Consider the following 24,170-nt stretch of genomic DNA (forward strand, 5'->3'; position numbering starts at 1 on the left):
TGTTAAAATAAATAAATAAAAACTAGCCAGGTTTGGTCTGGGCCATAGTCTGAAGGACTAGAATATCCAGAATATGATTTCTAATGTTAACGTAAAACAAACAAAAACCTGGGTGCTGAGATGCAAGAAAGCTCTATCTCCAAGTGCTTGGTTACAGAACACTGGAAAAGGCAAGGTGCAGCTATGAAGCTAGATGGTTTCACTGCATAGATGCTGTATTCATCTTTCTTGTAGACACCAAGCCTCAACTCTCTTCTTACCTAAACACAAGGATCTTGTCCCCAAGTTTCACACTTTCTTCAATCAGGTGGAAAAGCAGTACCATCTTGGGAGAGTTTTCTAAGACTCCAGTCTGGTAATTAGTCAGAAGATCCTTGGCCTGCAAAAGAGAGAATTGGAGCAGGTCCAAGGCTGGATGAGTGGAATAAAAGTCTCCCTCTAAGGCGGTGGCCGCTGACTACCTTCAGCATTTTCTGCACAGGACAGCAGTGCAGTGCGCTGTGCACACTATTCTTTCCCCAGATTGGTCATAACCGTCCCACCTCAGAAGCAGTTTATGGCTATGAAGACTCTGCTTGACTCACCCATTCATATGTAACAATGTTATTGCCTCTCTCCTGGAAAGGGTTAAAGCCAACTCCCTGTAGGAACTTGCTATTGGTTGTTTCTCCCATTGAGGAAGCCAGGGTGCTATCTTCTCCCTTGACTTTTGTGCCCTGTGGTGGGCAACGGGCACTGGTCCCTGCTGAGCCAAGCTCTTCCACATCTAGGTCCTGCTCATTGGCTAGGTTTTCCTTCTGAAGGGCTTCATACAGAACATCAGGATGGTTCCAGATCTAAAGTTAAACAAAGGAAGGAAGAGTATAGACCAGAGAACATTCCAGGGTATCCCAAGAAGTATGATGACATGCTTAAATAAACAGGTGCTACAACTCACATTGCATACCCAAAATTAATGTACCCCCCAAATCATTCATAGTCAAAGAGCTTGCAATTTCACTGCTGGCTCTGATGACCATGAGACATGAATAGGAAATGCCAGTGTGCTTGGTGTATAATCAAAAAGTCTGTGTCACAGTATTTCATTTTTAAACAGGGAAAGAATGTTCTGTTTTCATTGCATGGCTACATTCAATTACTTTACAAAACAAAATTAACTCCCTATAAAAAAAAAGGTATCTGACTAATAGATAACCAATCATATGTGATTTCAGGGACAGTTCCCAGGAAAAGTTCAGAATTCCTAGCAAAGGAGAAAGAATGCCATAACCCATGGCACTATCACAAGAGCACTTTCACTTTTGTGTTTTGGCCCTGGTCAGGACAGCGGCTACAAAAGCAGTATTTTTTAAAGCCACGTGTCATGATACTTGCTTATAATCCACACACTTGTAAGCCTGAGTGAGGCAAGAGGATTGCCAAGAGTTTAAGGTCAGTCAGATAATATGGCAAGACCCTGTCTCAAAAAAAAAAAAAAAAAAAAACAAACAAAAGAGATACTTTGAAATCTCCTCCATTGCCAGGTATGGTGGCACATACCAGTAATCCCCACATTCAGGAGGCTGAGTCAGAGGATTTGAAATTCAAGATAACCTGAACTATGTAGTGAGACTCCAAATAAGATTGAAAAACATCACCTGACCCCAGAGAAACATCTTCAGCAACATGTGGACCCTTAGCTCTGATCCATCTTCCCTGAGGCCCCCACTCACCTTGCAGCACACACAGAAAGCCTTCAGAGGATTCAGCCCCAACCAGCCACTGCTACCACAGTCCCGGAAACGGTCCATGAATTGTGTGTACAAATCTCGCTGGATCTGAGAAAGCCGCACCAAGATCACATTCTCTTCTTTGGCAGGGAGGTGAATCTTCAATACAGTATGGCCTCTCCTACAGAGGCACAGAGATCAGAAGTGGCCTATAGGAGGCATAGCCAAGAACTATGGCCAGGATGGGTCAGCACAGGATAAAAACAGTCTTGCACTCTTGCAACGCCATCTTCTAGAAATCTCTCAACATGCAATGCATCCCTGTGTTAGAGCAGGGTGGTTCAGACAAAGTAACCTGTCCCAAGTCATAACTAACTGGGTAATTAAGGCTGAAGGAACTCTAGATTCATGCCCCAACTCAAGGATGCCTCTCTGACCTTTTTCCATATCTGTCATCCTACCAGGAGGAAATGAAGAGCTAGCTGTTTTAGGGATGCCCTACCCTACAGATTGTGAGGCTGAAACAGGTAAAGCAATACCCTAGAATCATATTTATCCTTTTATCAAAGTCAGCAGAATGCTGGTTCATTCTTATTTATTTATTTATTTATTTATTTATTTATTTATTTGTTTGTTTGTTTGTTTGTTTGGTTGGTTGGTTAAAATAGGTATTTTTAGCAACTTTAGATAATACTGGCTTGAGCCTGCTATGTAGCCCAGGCTGGCCTCAAACTCACCTACTTCATCTTCCAGAGTGCCAGGAGATATTCATTCAACAAAGACAACTTTTGAGTGAAGTGCCTATAGGCCAAACTTTCACAGACTAGAAACAGTACATCCATCATCTGTCAGTTATTTAGTTTTATTGCTGGTCCACTACGAAGGGCCCTCCAGTGGTAATATTTCCCCTTCATAATAGCTTTGGCATGGCCTCTATCCCTCTAAAGATTCAAAAAACAAAGTCTCACCTCTGCACAAAGCCCTCCAGGAGGCTGTGCAAAACATGGCTCCGGTAGCGCATGAGGCGGACATCCTGAGGTGTGCTGTCAATACATTGCCCGTTCAGGATAGGGCGTTCAAACATGTTGCTGAACTCCTGACGAGTACCAAGGAAATCTGGGCGCACAAAGTCCACCATGCACCAGTACTCAATGAGGTTGTTCTGTAGAGGGTACCCAGTCAGCACTACCCGCCGACGAGAACGTATATTCTTCAGAGCCTGTGAGGTGCTGGCTTGGCAATTTTTGATGCGGTGGCCCTCGTCACAGATCACCACATCGGGACCAGGGCGGCATAAGGCCTTCTCAAACTCTAAGGAGGGAAGAGGATCCGGAATCAGAGGGTGAGAGGGTCTGCTCTTAGTCAATAATATGAGAAGTAGGGGAGAACCCTGGAAGAGACAGAAGAAATGAAGGAAGCAGGGAAGCAAGAGTCAGCCCCCATTGGTAAAAGGGAACCAGCCAGACAAGCTCCTAAGTGTTTAATGTGATGCTAACCTGGCCACTGACTCTTGCATTTATATCTTCTTATCCTCATTCTTCTCCTTATTTTACTTATTCACTTTAAATCTTTTTTTCAAGGTAAAAGTAAAAATTACTTGCAATCCTGGGTCTCAAATCTATTGGACAACAGAGAGGGGGTCATCACAAATTGTGAGCCTAGGGTTAAAAATATGTCGTGGGCTCTCGACATCCAACATTTTGGATCCTTCTAAAGTCTGGATGATAGGAGCTAGGACAAAGTCTTCTCACAGTTTTCAGTAGTCCCTGCTAAATGGCATATTCATCCCAGCTCTATCTACTACAGAAGGAAACCTAGATCAGACATAATCTCACAGAATGAAGACTTATAAAATGAATGGCTTTAAAATCCTTAAAATTTTTCAATGGGCAAAGACTCCTTAAAAAATAGAATAGATCCAGGACAGGCTCCAAAGGTACAGAGAAACCCTGTCTCAAAAAACAAAAACAAAACAACAACAAAAATTGAATAGATATCCATCTATCAGTACATCGCTCATCCTCATCAGAGATGCTTCTCCTTATAGAGGGCAATTAACATGAAGACCCACAATGGATCAGCACGGAGAGAATAAGAAACTGTAATGTGCTCATCCATAATTAGAATGCACATATCGCACGCACGCACAGAGATCTTTGCAGAAGAGAGGGTAGAAGGACTGTAAGAGGCAGAGGTAGTGGACAACTTCAAAGAATCAGTGTCTTCTGGATGCAACAGTGCAGCTGGACACAGGACTCCCAGTTACAGTGCAGCTGGACACAGGACTCCCAGTTATCGCAGCAGCACGCACAAAACCTGAGCAAGTTCATGCCAGGAAAATTCCAGCATAGAGAGGAAAGTTGGGCAGGAATCCCAACACTAGCTGAGGAGCTACTGACATTCAGTAGCCGCTGAGCAACATAAACTGAATTTGAGTTTCTGGGATAGAAAATTCAAAGCAGGCCGGGTAGGGATGTGAGGACTGAGAAGGTAGGTCTGGGAGGAGTTAGAAGAGGCTGAATATGACCAAAATACATTGTATAAAATTCTCAAAGAATTAGCAAAAAATTATTTTTTTAGTTTTAATTTTACTAGGTATTCATTTTATTTTATTTATGTGAAAGTATTTGTATGGATGCCTGTCTGTGTACCATGGTGCACACTTGGGGCCTGTAGAGGTCAGAAGAGGGCATCTGATCCCCTGGAACTAGAGTTGAAGATGGCTGTGAACCACCATATGGGTGCTGGAAACAACCCAGATCCTCTGCTCTTAACCACTGAAACATCTCTACAGCTAATAATAATAATTATTATTATTCAAATAATTATAAATATTCAAAGATAGAACTATGAGTAGCAAGAGAGATCATTACTTTTTATAAATTCACAAATATTACTCTTCTGTCTTTATATTAGCCTTAGAGGATTTTTTGTTTTGTTTGTTTTGAGACAGGGTCTCAACGTGAGCTCCAGCTGGCCTGGAACTCACTATGTAGAAAGGACAGTTTCAAACTCAGAGAGATGTGCCTGCCCCTGCCTCTCAAGTGCTGGGATTTAAAGATGTACACCATCATGTCCCATCCTTAATACTTTCCTATAATATCTCTATGAAGTGGTAACAGCAGTTTCCCAACTGTTTTGCAAGCCAAATAGAGACACAAAGACGGGAGAGTCCCCTGAGCCCAAGTGTGGCTCGCAGAAATGTAGCTCTTTCTGAAAGGTGCTGGAGGTGGCCCCCCCAGCTTCCTGGTTTATGCTAACAACTCACTTCACACCTAACGGGTACTTTCGGCCAATTTTGTTTGCCCTGACATACCAGAGGATTGTTTCCAGGAAAAGCCACCCACCTCTGCGGAATTCCTGCTGTCGATCTTCTTCATCCAGATCAATAATGACAGGGTGAGAGCGTTTCTTGGTTTTCTTGGGTCTACCTGTGGCAAAGGACTTCTTCAGAGTGAGCAGCCTGTACATTTCATACCCCATCAGCAGCACTCCACCCTCTGAAACCCAATCAGCTGTCACTTTAGCACGGGATGCCACCGTCCTGTAGAAGTGAGAAGAGAGAACTCTGAGCTATGAATTGTCCCATAAAGTGGCTTTTAGTTTTCAATAAAGGTGAACAGAAAGAATGCACTGCTGCTTCTGTTGCTATTCAGAAAGAATTCTTTGACCAAAGCTGAACTAACTTATATTTGAAATGCTTTATTGCCGAAGGTTTCATCGGGCAGCAAGCGCAAGTTGGACTAGCTACTCAAGGACTTTCCTAGTATCCCAGAAATACTAATTCATACTGGAATGGATCGTTGATGATAGCTAAACAGCGAGAATCAATAATTTAATGGAAGAAAGCAAAAGAACATGCTAAGTCCCTGCATATATACCCACTATCACAAGGCAACATTCTAGAAAGCATTTCAAGTAATTCTCATGGTAAGCACAAGTCACAGGAAGAAGGGCAGCACTTCACTTAATCTGACCAGGCTCCATTGATTAAAAACGAGAAAAGCACAAAGTACAAAGGCAAAGGCAATGGAAAACCAAAGGCCCTTGCCAGTAACCCCACTCAAACACCTGAGCCCTCTCAGTGTTGCACTAATTACATTGAACTAATAGTTCTGAAATCCAAGAAAGCAGAGCGGGAGACCAAGCACCTGTTGGCTCATTCAGAGTCTCCTCATTTACATGGGTATGTCCAAATCACAAAAAACAGGGAAGTCTGCCTGTTTAAATTGTCTGTGCCAGTGAGACGAAAGGAAAGCATGGATAGCTGGCTTGGACCAAAAAGTCACTTTAGATTTTTGGAAATAAAGTTAACTTCAGATAATAGAAATAGTAATTCTATTTAAATGTAAAACAAAACCAAAGTGTGAGCTTTTTAAAGTTTTGGAAGTTGTATTATTATAGGTCAACTATAAACCAGTGCTTCAAAGCATCCGAAGTTCACTGTGTCATATTGAATGTTACTACAATACACACCAGAAAATGTGACTAGGCTGCAGATATTTTATGTCAGAAAACCGTTCCAGAGCAAAACAAAAAAACTTCAAACTTCCCAGACAATATAACTCTGATTTTATAGAGAGGCTGTGTGTGTGTGTGTTAAAGAAGTAAGCAAGAACAGAAAAGGTAAACATCAAGAATCAAAAAGAATGTGCAGCCAGGCACCTTTAATTCCAGTACTAGGGAGGCAGAGGCAGGTGGATCTCTCTAAGTTTGAGGCCAGCCTGGTCTACAGAGCAAGCTCCAGGACAGCTAGGACTACACAGAGAAACCCTGTCTCAATGAATGAATGAACAAACAAACGAATGAAAATAAGGAATGTGGGGAGACAAGAGACATACTTTAGTAGTCCCAGAGAAGTGTAAAAGGAATAAGACAGGGAAGACAGGGCAGGCCACCTACTTGTGCTCATCATTCAAGATATGAACCTTGAAGAACCGCGGCTGGACTTCTTCAGGCTTGTTGTCAGCTGGGAGAGCTTCAGGAGCCGGGAGCCACATGTTGAACTCTGCCAGCCAATTCTGAAGAGTATTAACCTATGACAAGCCCAAAAGAGTTGGCTTTTATCTTTTACATTTTTATATATTTATTGTATGTACATGTGGAGGCCAGAGGACAGACTGCAGGAGTCAATCCTCTCCTGCCACTATGTAGATACCCAGAATTAAACTCAGGCCATCTTCACTCTCACCCACTAAACAAAGATGCTTCCTCCCCCCCCCCCACACACACTATGCACACGCGCACAAGTTTTAAGGAATAAGCTGAAAGGCGAGCTCAACAAGCATGTTAGTACCCAGAGACGTACCGGCACAATGGCAAGGACTGTTTTGGCTGGCGTGTGACGGAAGAGGACATCAATGAAGGAGATCACTTGCAGAGTTTTCCCAAGACCCATGCTATGAGCCAGGATACAGCCAAAGCCACTACTGGTCTTAAACCTCTCTAAAGACTCTACTAGGTTATCATATAGGAACCGGATCCCACCAATCTGACAAGAGACAAACCAGATGAATGTCAGAAACACTACCAGAGACCATGGCTATACAGTCTTCCTCACTTGGGAATAGTCACTAAATAAGCACAATTCTTGGTATGAGTAAACATGCAAGTGTACCCGGACTGGTCTATAGAAATTTTTCTGTCATTGGCTGGTGACAGACATCTTGGAGAATACACAAAATTGCATTAACCTTGTATAATGTTCTGTACGAGTTAAAGAGTCTTCAATATCAACTACTGACAAGGTCTTTCTTTCAACCTAGCTGCTCTGAGCTTGAGAGGGTGCCTCCTCTACGTACCCCAATAATTCCTGCTGTGGAAAGTCCTGAAAATGAGTCAATCTCAGACTGTGTGGATGTTTACTCACTGGTACTAATTGCAGGCACTAGATCAATACAAACAATTATGCTCTCAATTTTCAGAAATTCCCTGGTATCTGACTTTCATATGTCTTCTGAATCTATACCTCCCAAGCTTCTCCTTGCTGATCCAAGAGAAGCAAGATGGTGGTCAAGTAACTTTTTGAGTATTTATTCCATTTTGTGTGTGTGTGCCTGAGTACATGTATGCGTACCATATGCATACAGGATTCCATGGATGTTAAGAGGCATCAGGTCCCTTGGAACAGGAGTTATAGAGCATTTATGAGAGTGTTGGGAACCAAACCAGAGTCCTCTGCAAGAGCAGTGCATGTTCCTAACAGCTGACCATCCCTCCAGGCCCCCAGTGATTTCTACATGACAGGTCAACCTGAGACATGTCTCTTTCCTCTCCCCACTGTACTCATATTCAAAGATCAAGGACTTTCAACAGCTACTCTAGGGATCCAACAAGTATTTTATAGCCTATAACACTAATAACCAAAAGCAGGCAATGTTTGCAGCAAAGAAAAGAGAGAGCAGGATCAACACTGGCTATACCTGATGAGGTTTCACAGCCCGTGCCAACTGTGGGGCCAGGAAGACATTCTCCTCCTCTGGAGGGTGATTCAGGTTGACAAGGACCCGCCCAAGAGCATCATGCTGGTTTAAGGCATCATTCACATGGGTGCCACCCTTCTCCTCTTCCTCATCCTCCTCACTGACAGACTCACTGCTGTCCACAATGTGCAGAGTATCCTCCTCTCCAGAACTCAGTTCAATTACCTCTGAGACAGAAAAAAATGACATAAAAATTCAAGGAACAGGGTACTGCTGGTTGTCAGAGCGAAAGGTCAAAGACTTAGCTAAAACTTGTTACCACTTACAAAACAAATGTTTTTAAAGCTTTTTTCTTTCAGGACAAGTTAGGCTAAGGTGACACACTAAAGGTAAGGCCAAACCAAATGAATAACGACCGAATTTTTCAAAAGTATAGTCAAAGTCAGGCATGGTGGTATACTTAACCCAGCACTCAGAGGCTAAGAGACACGAGGATTACTATGAGCTTCAGATCAGGCTACAGTGTAAGGCCTGGTCTCACACGCCCACACACACCAAGAAAAAGAAAAAGTTAAGATGAACATTGGTCAGAAGGAAGTGGACAAGATGCCCCTCTGGCCTGATCTTACCATCTCGACTGCTTTTTTCATCCTCACTGCCACTGCTACTGTCCAAACAAATAACTTCCTGGGCCAAGACCCGAGGAGGGAGTTGTGGACCATCACTTGCTCGTAAGACAATTTCCTCTAGGAAAGAAAGATGGAAGGAAACACATTTAGGGCCACTGAGGTGGTTCAGCAGGTAAAGGTGCTTGCTGCCAAGCCTGCAGACTTGTAATCACCAGGACCCACACAATAGATGGAGAAGACTGATTTTTCAAGTTGTCCTCTAGCTTCTACACATATGCCATGACTCACAAATGTGCCCTAGACACACAGACAGACAGACAGACACCCCCCCCCCCCCATTTAGCTCAAACATCCCTGAGTCATCATCAGTGAGCACCTTCCTCTGCTGCTGTAATGGGGATTGGCCATTGACAATAGCAAAGAAAGCTTAAAAAAAATCCCAGTCTTCTTTCCAAGTTCCCTTCTCTGTTGGGTGTCATAGTGTGCCATCTATCCATGTGACCAATCCTCATCTCTTGGCATGCTAAAATCTAAAGCTATAGGGAAAACAAGAAGCCTACATAAAATTAATTCGAGTATGTTTTAATCTATTTTCACTTTCTAAATGATAGCTTTTCTTACTGTGTACTCTCGAGAGGCAAAGGGCCTGCGGAATTCCTGAAAGACCACAATCCAGGTCTGCCTGGCCACTCTGCAAGCTGAGGCCTTTTCTCCTAGAACACATGGTCTTTTCTAGCACAAAGCTTGCTTACCAGGTAGGAACTCCAAAGGGACAGTAGGAATGGGGGCTGCGTATTCTTTCCTCTGCTGCTCCAAGCGCTTTCTTCTTTCCAATTCCTCCTGTTGTGCTGCTTTGGTAACGGGCTCCAACTGATCCTCCCGGAGAAGCTTTCTAAACACGAAAAAGAGACGACCCTAGGGTTATCTTACAATTTGGACAATGTAGTGGTAAACTAAAGAAGGAAATACCATTCCTGATCTCCCTTCAAACCAGAGAACTGAGGAAAAGGGAAGCAAAGTCTCACCTATGCACTTTTTATACAAGGAGTCTTTTAAAGGTGAGGGAGGGTAGGATGGGTGCCAGAAAGACTTTAAGCTCAAACGGCCCTGTACTACCATATGTTACTTATTATTTGACTTCCTCACAGAGGACGCTGCATACAAAAGACCAAGAGTAAGGGACTAGGGAGTTGACTCAGCAGGTAAGGACACCTACTGTGCAAACATGAGGACCTGAGTTAGGATTCCCAGCAGCTACCTGGTTTGGCCATAGGTATAGAAGGCATAGAACATACAAGAAGGTGGGATAGGACAAAGACAGGACTGCCTGGGCTTGCTGGACAATTGTCTGGGTTTTCTCCTGCGCTGTTTGAAAAACATCAAGCACCAGGTTCAGTGAGAAACTCTGTCTCAAGAGTATAAAATAGAGAGTAACAGAGGAAGCTAATGAATGTCCTCCTCTGTCCCCCATACACACTCTCACACACAGGTACATGCACACTCTCACACAGGTACATACACACATACAAAATACACACATATACACACACAAATAAATGAAAAATAAAAGACCAAGAGTAATAAAAATACTATTTTTTAGTATGGCTGACAAAGTTGAACCAGCATTAAAAATAAAGTTATGTCAACAATGGTGGCACATGCCTTTAATTCCAGCACTCAGGAGGCAGAGGCAGGTATATCTTCTGTGAGGAGCTAATCTGGCCCACACCAGGGTTAGACAGAGAAGACTGTGTGTGTTTGTGCACGCACAGCCTAGTAATTAGGAGAGCTTGCTTTGTAAGCATAAAGACTTGAGTTTAAAGCTGGGCAGTGGTGGCACACGTCTTTAATCTCAGCACTGGGGAGTCAGAGGCAAGTGGATCTCTGTGAGTTAGCCTGGTCTACAAAGTGAGCTGTGGGACAGTCAGAGCTGTTACACAGAAAAACTCTGTCTTGTGAGAAAAAAAAAAAAGATTTGAGTTCAAATTCTCAGCATGTATGTAAAACACCAGGTATGGCTGAATATGCTTATAATTCTACTACTGGGGGCAGTGACAGGGTAATCCCAAGAGCTTCTGAACAAAATGAGCTTCCAATTCAGTGAAAAACCCTGTCTCAAGGCATAAGATAGAAAGCAAGAAGAAAACACTTTGATGTCCTGCTGTGACCTCCACACATTCAAGTGCATGCACTGTGCCATAAACATACAACACATGGGATGCACACGCATGCATGCACGCACACACACAAACACTCAAATTTAAAGTTGTCAGAAAGGCAACTGTGTTAACAGGGATTCTGCATCATTATTTTCTGAGCTTAGAATAATACTTTCAAGTTTCCATTATGTGCTTTGAAAACTGTGGAGCTATGCCAGGCATGGTGGCTCACACTTGTAATTCCAGCCCTTGACAGGCTTCTGTACAAAGATTACCAAAAGTTCAAAGCTAGGGGCCACACAGTGTGTTCCAGGGCAGCCTGAGCTATTATTGGGTTAGAAGCTGTCTCAAACAAACAAATGAAGAACAAAAAACTAACAAAAGAGGGGAAATGTTATTTATCTCCTTTAGTAGAACAAGTTGTTATTTGGCAGAAGGAAAGGTTGTTGAGATTTGCACAGTTAAGAAAGTTCATTTCTGGTTATCTTTTAGGTCAAGGAAAAAGTCCCATTCTTGGTCAGTCCCCTATCACCTGAAATTGAATTCTAAAGACAATAGCTCAGTTTTATTGAGAGTTTTATGTTGTTGATATCTGTTTATTGATTTGTTTTAAACTTCATGTTTTGAGGCACAGGAAACATAAAGAAAAGTCTAAGTAAGATGATCCCACCATCATTGAGCTACCACCCAAGACCTCGCAATGGTCTAGGTCCCTATCTTCCCTACATTCTATGCAGTTCAACACAGTGGGTTCTAAACTTAGCCTTCATTACTGGTTTTTTGTGGTGGTGGTGGTGGTGGTTGTTTTGACACAGGGTCTCCTTATGTAATCTATGCTGGTCTGGAACGCATGATTCTCTTGCTTCAACCTTTTGAGAGCTGGTAGGACAGGCATTTGTCACCAGATATGCCATCTTTACTATTAATGAAGGTTCACAGTTGGACACTTGTCTCTGCTGGAGAGAGGACATTCTTGCCCAAGTTAGTCTTCCTGCTATTTCTAGTCTATTCCCTTACCCAGAACACAGCTCACCGTATGTTTCTTCTCATATGAGAGGGCTTCTGAGCTCTCTTCTTTTTGGGGTCTTCGGATGCTAGGATCTTGCCTTGGTGCCTAAGCTGCTCTGAAGGCTCAGACTGAGATGAGGTAGTTGAAGTGCACCGTGGCGGCTGCTGCCCATCTTCCCCCAGCTGGGCATGCTCAGTGCCACACATGCCTTCCAGGGATGGGTCTGGAAAAAAAAAGGGGGGGGAATAGTTTACTGGGGATGGAGGTAGAGGGAGAGTGGGTGATTTCGATGCCAGTCATCCCCAGGTCCAAATTTCAACCCAGCAACTTATTAGAAGATAACCCAAAGCAGAATTTCTCTGAATGTCTGTAGATGTACCTATAAAATGAAGACAGTGATACTCATTCCCAGGGCTATATGAGAACTAGAGTCTGTGTGCACTTAGACTTAATCCTGACCAGAGAAGAGCACATAACAAATGACAACATCCGTTTAGCAATGTAATAGAGTTAGGAGACCTCCTGGCCTGAAAATGCTCAGAGCATGTTGGGTATGATAGTGCAGGCCTATACTCCCAGAATTTGAATGTTTGAGGCAACTCACACTTACTATTCTTTCAGTGCTTGTTCAACTTGTCAGCCACGTTGTTAAGATTTACAAATGGCAAGCTCTGTGCTAAATATACAAGAGATAGTTTTAAGATTCTTTCTCTTCAAAAGATATTGTGTTCTATTAAGAGATGGGTCATGTATACCAAGTCACAACACAGCACCATGTACCGAATATTACAGAAGGGATAAGTCACCATGTGGGTGCTAGGAACTGAACTAGGTTCAATGTAAGGGCAGCAAATGTTCTCTCCAGCCCTAAAGTAAGTTTTGTTTTTTGTTTTAAAAGACTCTTCTTTTTTTTTTTTTTTTTTTTTTTTTTTTCCGAGACAGGGTTTCTCTGTAGCTTTGGAGCCTGTCCTGGAACTAGCTCTTGTAGACCAGGCTGGTCTCGAACTCACAGAGATCCGCCTGCCTCTGCCCCCCGAGTGCTGGGATTGAAGGCGTGCGCCACCACCGCCCGGCTTTAAAAGACTCTTATGTGGGGTTTCTCAGACTGATTCTTGACCTCCTGGTGAAAGTAATAAAACAGAATGGGAAGTAGTTTACACAGGAGAACTGTGTCAATATGCCCTGCTGTTCTATACAGAACAGCTTAGGAGGCTAGATTTATCAAAGAAGATCATATGTGTCCCTTCATGCTCGAAACTGTGTCCTTGGACCCATGACACTGTATCTCAAAGTAAACCCTATGCCAATTTACCCTCTTAAATCTTAACAATAAGCAGAATTATCTCAGAGGAGGAATGCAGTTAAAGCAGAGCACCAAGTCTTTAGCTGCTCTCCCAAATCTGTACTCTCCAGCCTCTATTTCAAACAGCACAGGAGAAAAGCCAGGCAATTGTTTGCTACTAGAAGAACTATCTTTCAGCCAGGAACAGTGGTGCACACCTTTAATCCCAGCACTCAGGAGATAGAAGTAGACAAATCTCTTAAATTCGAAGCCAGCCTGGTCTACATTGTGAATTCAAGGATAGCCAGAGCTACATAGAGAGACACTGTCTCCAAACAAATAAACAAACTTTCCTTCCAGCACCCTTCCTCTCAAAAACAGGTGCACAGTGTTTTCAAATCTGCCCAACTTGCTTCCCTAAATTCTTATCTCCTAAAAGAGAGAGCCATCAACCTCACCTCTTTCCCCAACCCACAAATAAAGAGCTGCTTAGATAGCAGATCCCCTAGCAGGAGGATAACCATTGCAGAGAGGCTACAGAGGTGGCTTACTTGGGCAGAGTAGATAGAAACAGCTTAGCCTACTATACTTGCAGATGAGCTGGGATACTTCAACTTAATGTTTTTGCTGGTTCTCTGGCCCTGCTTAATACAATGGCCTTGTTGTTTTCTCACTGAGCTATACCGCAAGCCTGGATAATGACCTTTGTTGCTCTTCAAATCTTACATATTTTGTTTCTATTTCACAAGCAAATTTATTGAGTAACTACTTGGAGAAACAGTTGGAAGCAAGGTTAAAAAGTAGGCAGACAGGACAGAGTCAGCACAGAGGGCAGGTCTGCAAGGTCAAGCCCGGGGCTGAAATTGATCTGCTTGCTGGGCAGTGAGAACTTGGTGCCAACTGTTATTTCCTTGTTCTAGCTGTCTTGCTTCCTCACAGAGTGGGCTGTTCTGGGGAGGAGAAAGCACAAACTGCTAGTCTTTCAGAATTAGAAACAAATTTATATCAGATATCCATTCCAAGTTATGAGGCCTATTACTACTGTCTGGCAGGGGACTGAGTGTAACAATAGCAATTTTGAAAGGATCAGACATTAGTCAGTTGTGAGAGACCTATAATCAAACAAGAAGGTAAAGAGCCCTTTGTTCTGTCACATAACAAATGCAATTATTATCTGCATAGCTTAAAAGTCAATGGCTATTATCACCCTGGGTAAGATCATAGGTTCAGACCTGGGCATAAATACCCCTGAACTTTCTGCTTCACCTGAATGCCCTTGAACTTTCCCTTTCACACCAGCCAGCTGTGAGTAGCAATCACAAGTTATACAAACAAAGAACACTTGCATAAGCTTGGGAATGAGTTATAAATACCACCACCACAAATTTAATTGGCAAGTCTATGGCTTGGGCGGGGAGGGCAAAACAGGACACACCACATTTCATTGGGTGAGTGCACAATTACATATACTTCCAGGGCCCACCCTTTAGCTGATGTATCTCTTCTTCTACACCAGAGAGGTCAGTGGCCTCTAAGTCTCAGCATGTTTCTATAATCTCCTATGATAAAATGCACATACCAGGGCCTGGTGTGGGAGCACACACTGTGTAATTCTGGCACTTGAAAGGTTGAGTCATGACAACAGAGAGAAAGTGAAGATATCCTGGGTTACACAGATCCTTCCTCAACAAACAAACAAAAATTATACATACAGTTCTGATGGAAGCTCCACCCCAGCCCTGGCATCCATACACCCCAAAGAGCCTGGAATGTTCTGGTAGAAGCTCCACCTCAATCCCCCTCCCCTATCTCTCTCCCCCCAAACACTGCTTCATCTCAGAAGTCTGCCATAGGCAGCTCCTTCTGGGAGACGCCTGGACCACACATACCTGCTACTTCAGGCTATTTAAGAACCAGTCCATAGATCTGTCATGTGTGCTCTCATGTTCTCTTTTCCTGCCTTCCTGAGAGTCACCCGGGGGTACACTACTTTGCATTGCCCTGTTCATTAAATCTGGATTTATTAATTCGATTTGATTTGGCTTATTGTGGCGGCAGCGGTGGAGGTGGAGGAACCCAGCACCCGGGGATCCAATACCTAACAGTAAGAAACTAAAATTTCTTTATTTTACTTTTAACCCCGTGTTTATGTGTGTGAGGGTGTGCTATATTCGTGTGGGTGCCTGAAGAGGCTAGGTGTCAGTTCCCTAGAGTGGCAGGCAGTTGTGAGCCACCTGATGTGTGTGCTGGGAACAAAACCCAGGTCCTCTGCAAGAGAGTTAATGCTCCCAACTAATGCATCTCCCCAGCCCCAGGAGCTACAATTAAAAAAAAAAAAAAAGATTTGAAAGCTGGAATTATATATATATGTAATCCCAGCAGTGGAAGGCAGAAGCAAGAGGCTTGCATGGTATCAAATCTCAGGCCAATCTGGTCCACGTGGTGAATTCCTAGTCAGTCAGAGGAATATAGGCAGCCCTTGTCAACAGGGTAAAAAACAAGTTATAATGTTAAGGATGGAAAATTTGAAGATAAATGCCAGAGTGGCTGGATACTCAAAGAGATGGAAGCAGAGATCTTATCACTGTGTTTACTGTCTCTCTTTCTAAATCCCATAGATTAAAACATAATTTTTATTTTAAATTTATATTTAACTTTTGCAGTGCCAGGAATTGAAACTACAATCCTAAGCATGTTAGGCAAGTACTCTGTTGCTGACCTATAAGCAAGTGTTGATTTTAAATTCTTAAGAAATAAAATTAAATGAACACTAAACTCTAAACAACTTATGTGTCAATTTCCTCACCTTTTTGTGTTGGGTTAGCTGTCTATAAATATTTCTTTTTCTTTTTGTGTTGTGTTTTGTTTTTCGAGACAGAATTTCTCTGTGTATCAGCCCTGGCTGTCCTGGAACTAGCTCTTAGACCAGGCAAGCCTCTGATCTCTCAAAGAGATCAGTCTGCCTCTGCCTCCTGAGTGCTGGGATTAAAGGTGGTCACCACTACGCCCAGCAATATTTCTTTTTAAAATTCTGGAGTGTGTGTGTGTGTATACTCATGCACAAGCACACATGTATGTGTGGAGGTTGCAGGGCAATTTGTGGGAGTTCACTCTCTTCTTCCAACATATGGATTCTGGGAATCAAACTTGGCTGTCAAGCTTGACAGTAAGAGCATTCCTCTACTGACCACCTCATTGACCTGATATATAAACACTTTATTGACAGAGAGCATGCAGTTGCCATTTGCACGGCACGCTGTAAGCAAATAACAGAATGCTATTTTCCTGCTGCTGGGCATAGTCTAACTTTTCACTTGCATCTACAGTAGTGTAAGTGTCTGTATGGTTTCCCTTTTCCATCTATTTATTTTTATCATAATCCATTACTATTGGGGTAATAAGCAGTGCTTTAATGTTCAGGGATCTGCAAATATTTTCAGTAGTCAATCAGACAATAAATACTTTAGATTTTTACAAGCAATAAGGTCTCTATCATAGATATTTAACTTTATCATTGCATCTCAAAAAAAAAAAAACCCACATAGCCGGGCGGTGGTGGCGCACGCCTTTAATCCCAGCACTCGGGAGGCAGAGGCAGGCGGATCTCTGAGTTTGAGGCCAGCCTGGTCTACAAGAGCTAGTTCCAGGACAGGCTCTAGAAACTACAGGGAAACCCTGTCTCGAAAAACAAAAAAAAACAAAAACAAAAAAAAAACAAAAAACAAAAAACAAAAAAAAAAACCACATAAGCAAAGGAGAGAAAGAGTTCCAGTAAAGCTTTACTTTAAAAAAATTAAGGGGCTGGAGAGATGGCTCAGAGGTTAAGAGCATTGCCTGCTCTTCCAAAGGTCCTGAGTTCAACTCCCAGCAACCACATGGTGGCTCACAACCATCTGTAATGGGGTCTGGTGCCCTCTTCTGGCCTGCAGAAATACACACAGACAGAATATTGTACACATAATAAATAAATATTTTAAAAAAAATTAAACAAAAACATTTGCAAAAAAAGCAAAGTTGGAGATTTATACCTTCTCAAAACTTAGTACAAGGCTGCAATAGTCAAACCATGAGGTACTAGCATAAAGCGCACATGTAGAATAATGGAATAAAAAGTGAAGTAACCTCTCATAAGATATGATCAAGTTGCTTTTACAAAGGTTTCAAAACTATTCAATGAGGAAATGACAGTCATTCAATTATTAATACTGAGAAATCCACACACAGAAGAAAGAAGCAGAATGTTTAATAAAGACCACATATAAAAACTGAGTCAAGCTGGGAAGTAGCAGCGCGTGCCTTTAATCCCAGTACTTGAGAGGCAGAGGCAGGCAGATCTCTGTTGAGTTCGAGGCCAGCCTGGTCTACAAGGGCTAGTTCCAGATAACCAGAGCTACACAAAGAAACCCTGTCTTGAAAAAAACAAAACAAAACAAAAGGACTTGGAGTGTTAAAAAATAAAAAGAACACAAAGTTGGGAGAATGTGGCAGTATGGGGGTAGAACTGGGAAGAGTTAGAAGGAGGAGCAGGGGACCAATTCCTTTCTGTTGAATGGGCCTTAAAGAGTCTAATTAGACAGCTGTTGGTTACCTCAAGATAAAAGTGCCACTATTACATCATTGTGGATATCGTGCTCATCCAATTATTGTTGTGAGTTATAGGCTTTTGCAGCTGGGCAAGACGATAGATTGACCCTTTGCCTTGGCAGCTTGCATAGTACCATCTGATATTCTGAGACCTGCTTCTCAGGGAGCAGGTTTCCAGGTCATTTCCAGCTCAACTCCTCTAAAGTATGTGGTCTTACTTACCCATTGACTTTCCATCATGAATAAAGAAGAGGCTTATAAGGCTCCACCACTCCCTGTAGAACTATAGATAGTTCATTGTTGCTGAGGGTTGGGAGGGGATATATTTCTTAGTGACATAGCCACTAACTAATAAGTTATCCTTGCTAAGTAAAAAATTCCAACCATGCTTATGCAATCAACTCTACTTAAATGTAGTGGGACATACACCAAACAAGGCATGAAAAGATGAGGGAGTAATGTAGGGAAGAAGGGACTTGGTAGTGGCAGGGTGAGAATAATGTGGGGAATAGGATCAAAGTATATTATATACATAAGAAATTGTGGAAGCATAAACAAAAAAGAGAGACCTAAAGAGATGGTTCAGTGGTTAAGTGCAGTTGTCCTAGAAGAAGAACTGGGTTCAATGACCAGAACCCACATAGTGGCACACAACCATCCATAACTGCAGTTTCCAGAAGACAGGATGCTCTCTTCTGACCTCTGTAGGCACCAGGCACACTCATGATACATACACATAAACTCACGCACATAAAATTAATAAATCTTGAAAAAAATCTAAAAGAGAAAGGCAGACAAAGGCAGGGAGGAGACCACAACATGGTGGTGAACACGTTTATAAGCCCACTATTTGAGGGTTGAAGTCATTAATATCAGGAGTTCAAGACCAACATCAGGTCCATAGTGAGTTGGGGACCCACCTGAGCTATGAGACATCCGCCACAAAAGAAGTAGAAAAGACCTACTAATTTTCTCTCCTTAACCAGAAAGTCCAGTACAAGAATATGTATTCCCCTTGATTTCTTCCTTTCCCACTTATTCAGAACCAAGAGAAGCACCTGCTGAATGATCAATGCTAACTTGCTGACATAGCAACAACAGGATGGTTTCCTTGGCGATTTTACTTCTAAGGGTCATTTGTCTCTTTGACAGGTTTGTAGAAAGAAATGGGCTAGGAATCTGAATAGGAAGACAAAGGCAATAGAATATTTTTGATTACTTCCACAAGTATGAACAATCTAATATAGAGGGGAAAAATGGAAGATGCTGGAGTTTAAATAAGAATGGCCCACATAGGATCATATATTTGAATGCTTAGTCAGCAGGAAGTGGAACTGTTTGAAAAGATTAGAAGGATTAGAAGATGTTGGAAAAGGTGTGGCCTTATTGGAAGAGGTATATCATTGGGCTGGGCTTTGAGGTTTCAAAAGCCCAGGCCAGCATCAGTCTCTCCCTCCCCACTCATTCTCTGCCAGCCTGTGGATCAGGATTCAAATCTCTCAAGTACTTCACTAGAGTCATTCATGCTGTCATACTCCCTGCCATGATGATAATGAACTAATCTCGGAAACTGTAAGCAAGCCCCCAATTAAATGTTTTCTTTTATAAAAGTTGCCTTGTTTATGATGTCTGTTCACAGCAATACAACAGTGACTAAGACAGAAGACTTACATACATTATTTCTAGAAATTTTATAATCACTAAAGAGTCAATATATGTCTACCTACCATTAAATACCATAATTAATAAAACAGTCCCATACCCTGTAGTTGCCTGTTGTTTTAAAGCCAGAGAGAGGTATCAGGGCTAGATCTGGGGCAAAGACCATGTCAATCCTCAGTCCACTCAGGTTGCCTGCTTTTGAAAACTCCAGTTGGTTGCCTCCTTGGGGTGGGCGGGACATACAGAGGACAGACCTCCTCCTGGCACCTCAAGTGAACTCTGGAGCCAAGAATGTGAGGGTCAAATGTGACCAGGGCACAAAGGGTACAAATCTTTGCATGATACAAACGCCACTAAGTCCCATGCAAAGGTGGTCACAACACATCAGAAAAAAACTGTCCTTTCAAGAGAGAAGGGATAAGGAGAAACCCAAACAGCTCACCTGCTTCCTTTAAAAGATGATCAGATACATACACTGAAGGGTTAAACTTCTAAATCTGTTCTGTGTGCTATTTAACCAGCACAGCAAGAGTAAAACTATCTATCCTAATGTCTTAGAGTTTCTATTGCTGTGAAGAGACAACATGACCATGACAACTCATATAAAGGAAAATGTTTAATTGAGGAGGCTCACTTACAGTTTCAGAGGTTCCGTCCATTATCATTATGGCAGGAAGTATGGTGGCACATAAGCAGAAGTGGTGCTGCAGGAGTAGCTAAGACCTACATCTTGCAGGCAACAGGAAGTCGACTGAGACACTGAGCAGTATCCTGAGCATAGGAAACTTCAAAGCCCGCCCCCACAGTGACAAACTTCTTCCAACAAGGATATACCTACTCCAACAGAGTCACACCTCCTAACAGTGCCACTCCCTGTGAGTTTATGGGGCCAATTACATTCAAACTACCACAACTAGTAACCTGAAGTGATGGAGAAAAAGCCAACAGAAGTCCCATTTACTTCCCCTCCTACTGGTGAACATACTGGAGCACAAAGCTAGAAAGTGCACAAAAGCTCTCACAAAACTTCCAGAAGAACTTTGTAGTCCAGAAAACACAGAGGACAAGGCCTGGAGTTCCAGAAGCATATTTGGGGACAGACATTATTCTGAGAAAGCAAAGGAGGCCAGTAAGAGGAAAAGAGCTCTGTAAAACCCCAGATTAACATGTACAGTACTAGGTGTAAATTCTTATATGAAAATTATTCAAGTGTAATTAAAATGTTTAAATGATTCTTTCACATCCTTAATCATAATAATAATTTCTGATTTAGGAACAGAAAATAAGGCAGATTGAAAAGGAAATGCTTTGAAAGGCAAAACTAAATAATTAGCCTCTATACTCTAGCCTAAAGAGAGCAACATCTGAAGTTATATGCCTTGACAAAATGATAAACTATCATGAGCTTTCTCAACTATTTCATTATTTAAAAGCCTAAATGTTGACTCTGTTAATGTAAAGAGCTAGAGTTAAATTTTAATCAGAGAAAGACAGGAGAAGTTCTTTCAGACTGGTCATATTAAAAAGAAAATAAGTCTTAGGTACATGCCTGTTGCCCCAGTATTCGGAAAGTGGTTGAAGGATTAGAAGAATTCAAGGTCATTTTGGTGGTCTGAATGAGAATAGACCCTACAGGCTCACCTGTTTGAATGCTTGGTTCCCAGTTAGTGTAAACTGTTTGGGAAGGATTAGCCTTTTTAAATAAGTGTGTCCTCGTTGGAGGAAGTGTGTCACTGGGTATAGGCCTTGAAACCAGGCTCAGTCTCTCTGCCTGACTGAAGATGAGGACATAAACTTTCCCCGCCGTGCCTGCCACGCCTGCTGTCATGGTTTCTGCCATGATGATCATGGACTAAATGTCTGAAACTGAAAGCAATCCCCAATTAAATGTTGCTGTTTTGAAGAGCTGTCTTGGTCATGGTGTCTCTTCACAGCAGTAGAAGAGTAACAATGGCAGTCATCTTCTGCTAGTTTAAAGCCAACCTCAACTAAATGGAACTCTAAAAGGAGGAGGGGAGAAAAATGTCAGGGAGGAGGAAGAGGAATTGCAGCAGCTGCTAACTTGGGCTACAAAGCAAGACTGTCTCAAAAAAATAAAAAAACAGATACCAAGACTGATAGTATATGCCTGGAGTTCCAACACTTGCAGGGGCAGGGGAGCACAGGAGATCTGCTCCACATCAAGTTTAAGGCCAACCTGGGCCACATGAGACACTACCTATAAAAAGAAGAAAAAGAAAAAAAAAGAAAGGAAAACAGAAAAGGGTAGAACAGGTAGCTGTGTGTGTGGGGGGAGGGGATCAAGTGGTAGAGAATATTTGTATTATGTATAAAGAAAAGACATATAGCTACATATAAAAAAATCTCTACAAATCAATAGGAAATGTGAAAAAAAAGTTCTCAAAAATCAAAATGGTCATAGCATGAAAGGAGCTCAACATCTTAAATAATTTGAGAAATGCAAATACAGTTCACAATCTAAAACTTCCTCTCCCTAATTATTGGGAAAGAGTGTTAAAGGTCCTACTAAGTCATTCTAAACAATGGGGTCAATGTCTGGCATACTTTTCTGATGCAACTTTGAAAAACAATCTTTTGCCCCTGGCATCCCCAAACACTCTGCCGCTTTGTGTCTCCAGCCTGGCAGAGGAAGGGAAGACAGGAACTGGTATCTAAACTGGCACTGCCTTCATCTCAAACAGGGAGGCTGCCATAAATTCTGACTTTTGCTATTTTATATTTGATCTTAACCAAAAGGCTAAGAAGTTATGACTAATGCTATTCTGAAAAATAAGTCCAACAAGTCAAGCATTCCCAGGAAAAAGTGGTACAGCTTCCTACTGAGTGGGAAGAGGGTGCAGGACAAACTCAGAAGAGTATGAAACTGTAATTTAGCTGGGAGCGGTTATGCTAGCCACTAATCCCTTCACTCCTGAGAAGAGGCAGGTAGATCTTTATCTCTAGGTTCAAGGCCAGCCTGATCTTCATAGATAGTTCCAGACCAACAAGAGCTACAAAGACCCTATTGCAAAACAAACAAACAAAAATAGAAACTGTAATTTAAGGAATGTTACTGGCCATCTACAGAGATGCCAATATGCTGAAACTCACCTAGCTGAAAAGCAATGAGGAAGTTGATGACACCTTCCATTTGGTCACAGTACCTGACTGCTTCCCCAGGCTCACCTACATCACCTTTTTTGGTTCTTTACTTCCTAAAACAATGCCCATCCTTCCCGATCTTCATACACAAAAACAAAATAAAAGATCTAGAGTTTGGGTTCCAGAGTTTTCATTTTGTGGTCTGGAACTAAAAAGTTCATCAAGGACTTTCCCAAGATCACAGGAACTTAAAGCATGGTTGTCTTGCAGAAGCATGTTACTGCTACTATTCAGCCTCTATATTCTACAGTGGAGGCAATTCAGGGCCACAGACACAGCCGGGATCAAGGCAGCACATGCCATGATGAAGGCAGCACATACCACTGTCCCAGCCATTGCTGAATCATCAGGTTTTTTCCCACCCCGATCATTTCTATTATCATAAAGCTAAAGGATAAAACTTAACTAACTGAAAAGGATAAAAACAACAGCAAACTAACCTTCCTTGTTGGGAATGCGGGCCCATACACTACACTAGCACTACAGAGGCAGGGAGTTTCAAGCCAATTTAAGCACCAACAATAATATAAATAAGACATTAAACCAGAAAAAAATCTGTTAGTCATAACTCTCCCTTCACTACTGACTTGTTTTTTGTGCTTTTATATATATAAAAGTTCCCAGATATCCATTCTTAGTTGGGACTGGTAGCATAAGCCTGTAATCCTAGTTAATCAGGGAAGCTAAGGCAGGAGGATTCAAAGTTCAAGGCCAGCCTGGGTAACTGTGAGATGTTGTCACTGGTTTTTTTTTAAAAAAAAAAAAAAAGAAAGAAAAATTAATTAACTTTTTAAATGTAAGGAAAGTATTAGGTGTAATGATTCAGCCACACAACATGGCTGACACTTCTGGGTTCCAGGGCCATTCTTCTACGGACAAGCTTACATGCGTGAGCTCCATCATATGTGTATGACGTAATCATGTCAACCATGCGCTAGGTAGCTTTTAAAAGATAAACGTGCCATTCCCCCCCCCCCCACCTTTGTGCACACCAACCTTCACCAGGCCTGTATACCCCCTGCCAATAAACTCCTAAGCAGGCTTATTGCGTGTTCTGTGTTTCCTTCTCACTCGCGCCAGGGAATTTCATTAGTGCTGTTGTAGACAATTCTGAAGCCATTTCTGACAACTCTCAGTACTTCCCCTACTCTCCTCGGAACCAAGGACATAACAGCTATGCATGCATGTACTGAGATGTTGGGAACTTTCCATCTCCCTGAACAGGGGCAAGATAACCCTTAGGTGTTGACTCAGTTACTGATGTTTTGACTTAGTCCCTGGGAAGGGCAAAGTGACCCTCAGAAGTTTCCCTTTACCTCATCTGATCCAGCACCCAGTCTCCAGCCAATTATTGGTAATAGCCCTTTTGAATAAGCCAATCATAATAGTTAAAGAACAACCCCCAGACACCCCTTCCTTCTGTAGTTTTTCCCTTTAAAAATAGCCTGTACCAGACATTCAGGGTCTTTTAGCCTCCCGACTGCTGGAAGACCCTGTCATGACAGCATTAATAAAATCCTCATGCTTTTACATCAGCTGTGATAGGAGAGAT

General features: G+C 42.3%; 1 protein-coding gene across 2 annotated transcripts in view; it reads right to left on the reverse strand.

The window, feature by feature from the left end:
* The window catches only part of Rad54l2 (RAD54 like 2), a 96,163-nt gene that overhangs the window by 19,680 nt on the left and 52,313 nt on the right, over positions 1–24,170 (reverse strand). For both annotated transcript variants that reach the window (XM_038321954.1, XM_038321955.1), the window contains 11 exons: positions 11,953–12,151; positions 9,513–9,652; positions 8,761–8,877; positions 8,132–8,358; positions 7,018–7,200; positions 6,612–6,745; positions 5,057–5,253; positions 2,678–3,020; positions 1,713–1,890; positions 585–836; positions 261–379 (listed from right to left, as the gene is read on the reverse strand). In XM_038321954.1, coding sequence (XP_038177882.1) covers positions 261–379; positions 585–836; positions 1,713–1,890; positions 2,678–3,020; positions 5,057–5,253; positions 6,612–6,745; positions 7,018–7,200; positions 8,132–8,358; positions 8,761–8,877; positions 9,513–9,652; positions 11,953–12,151 — 2,089 coding nt within the window. The remainder of the gene's footprint in view (positions 1–260; positions 380–584; positions 837–1,712; positions 1,891–2,677; positions 3,021–5,056; positions 5,254–6,611; positions 6,746–7,017; positions 7,201–8,131; positions 8,359–8,760; positions 8,878–9,512; positions 9,653–11,952; positions 12,152–24,170) is intronic.

Source organism: Arvicola amphibius, chromosome 3 (assembly GCF_903992535.2).
Source record: "Arvicola amphibius chromosome 3, mArvAmp1.2, whole genome shotgun sequence".
Taxonomy (NCBI): Eukaryota; Metazoa; Chordata; class Mammalia; order Rodentia; family Cricetidae; genus Arvicola; species Arvicola amphibius.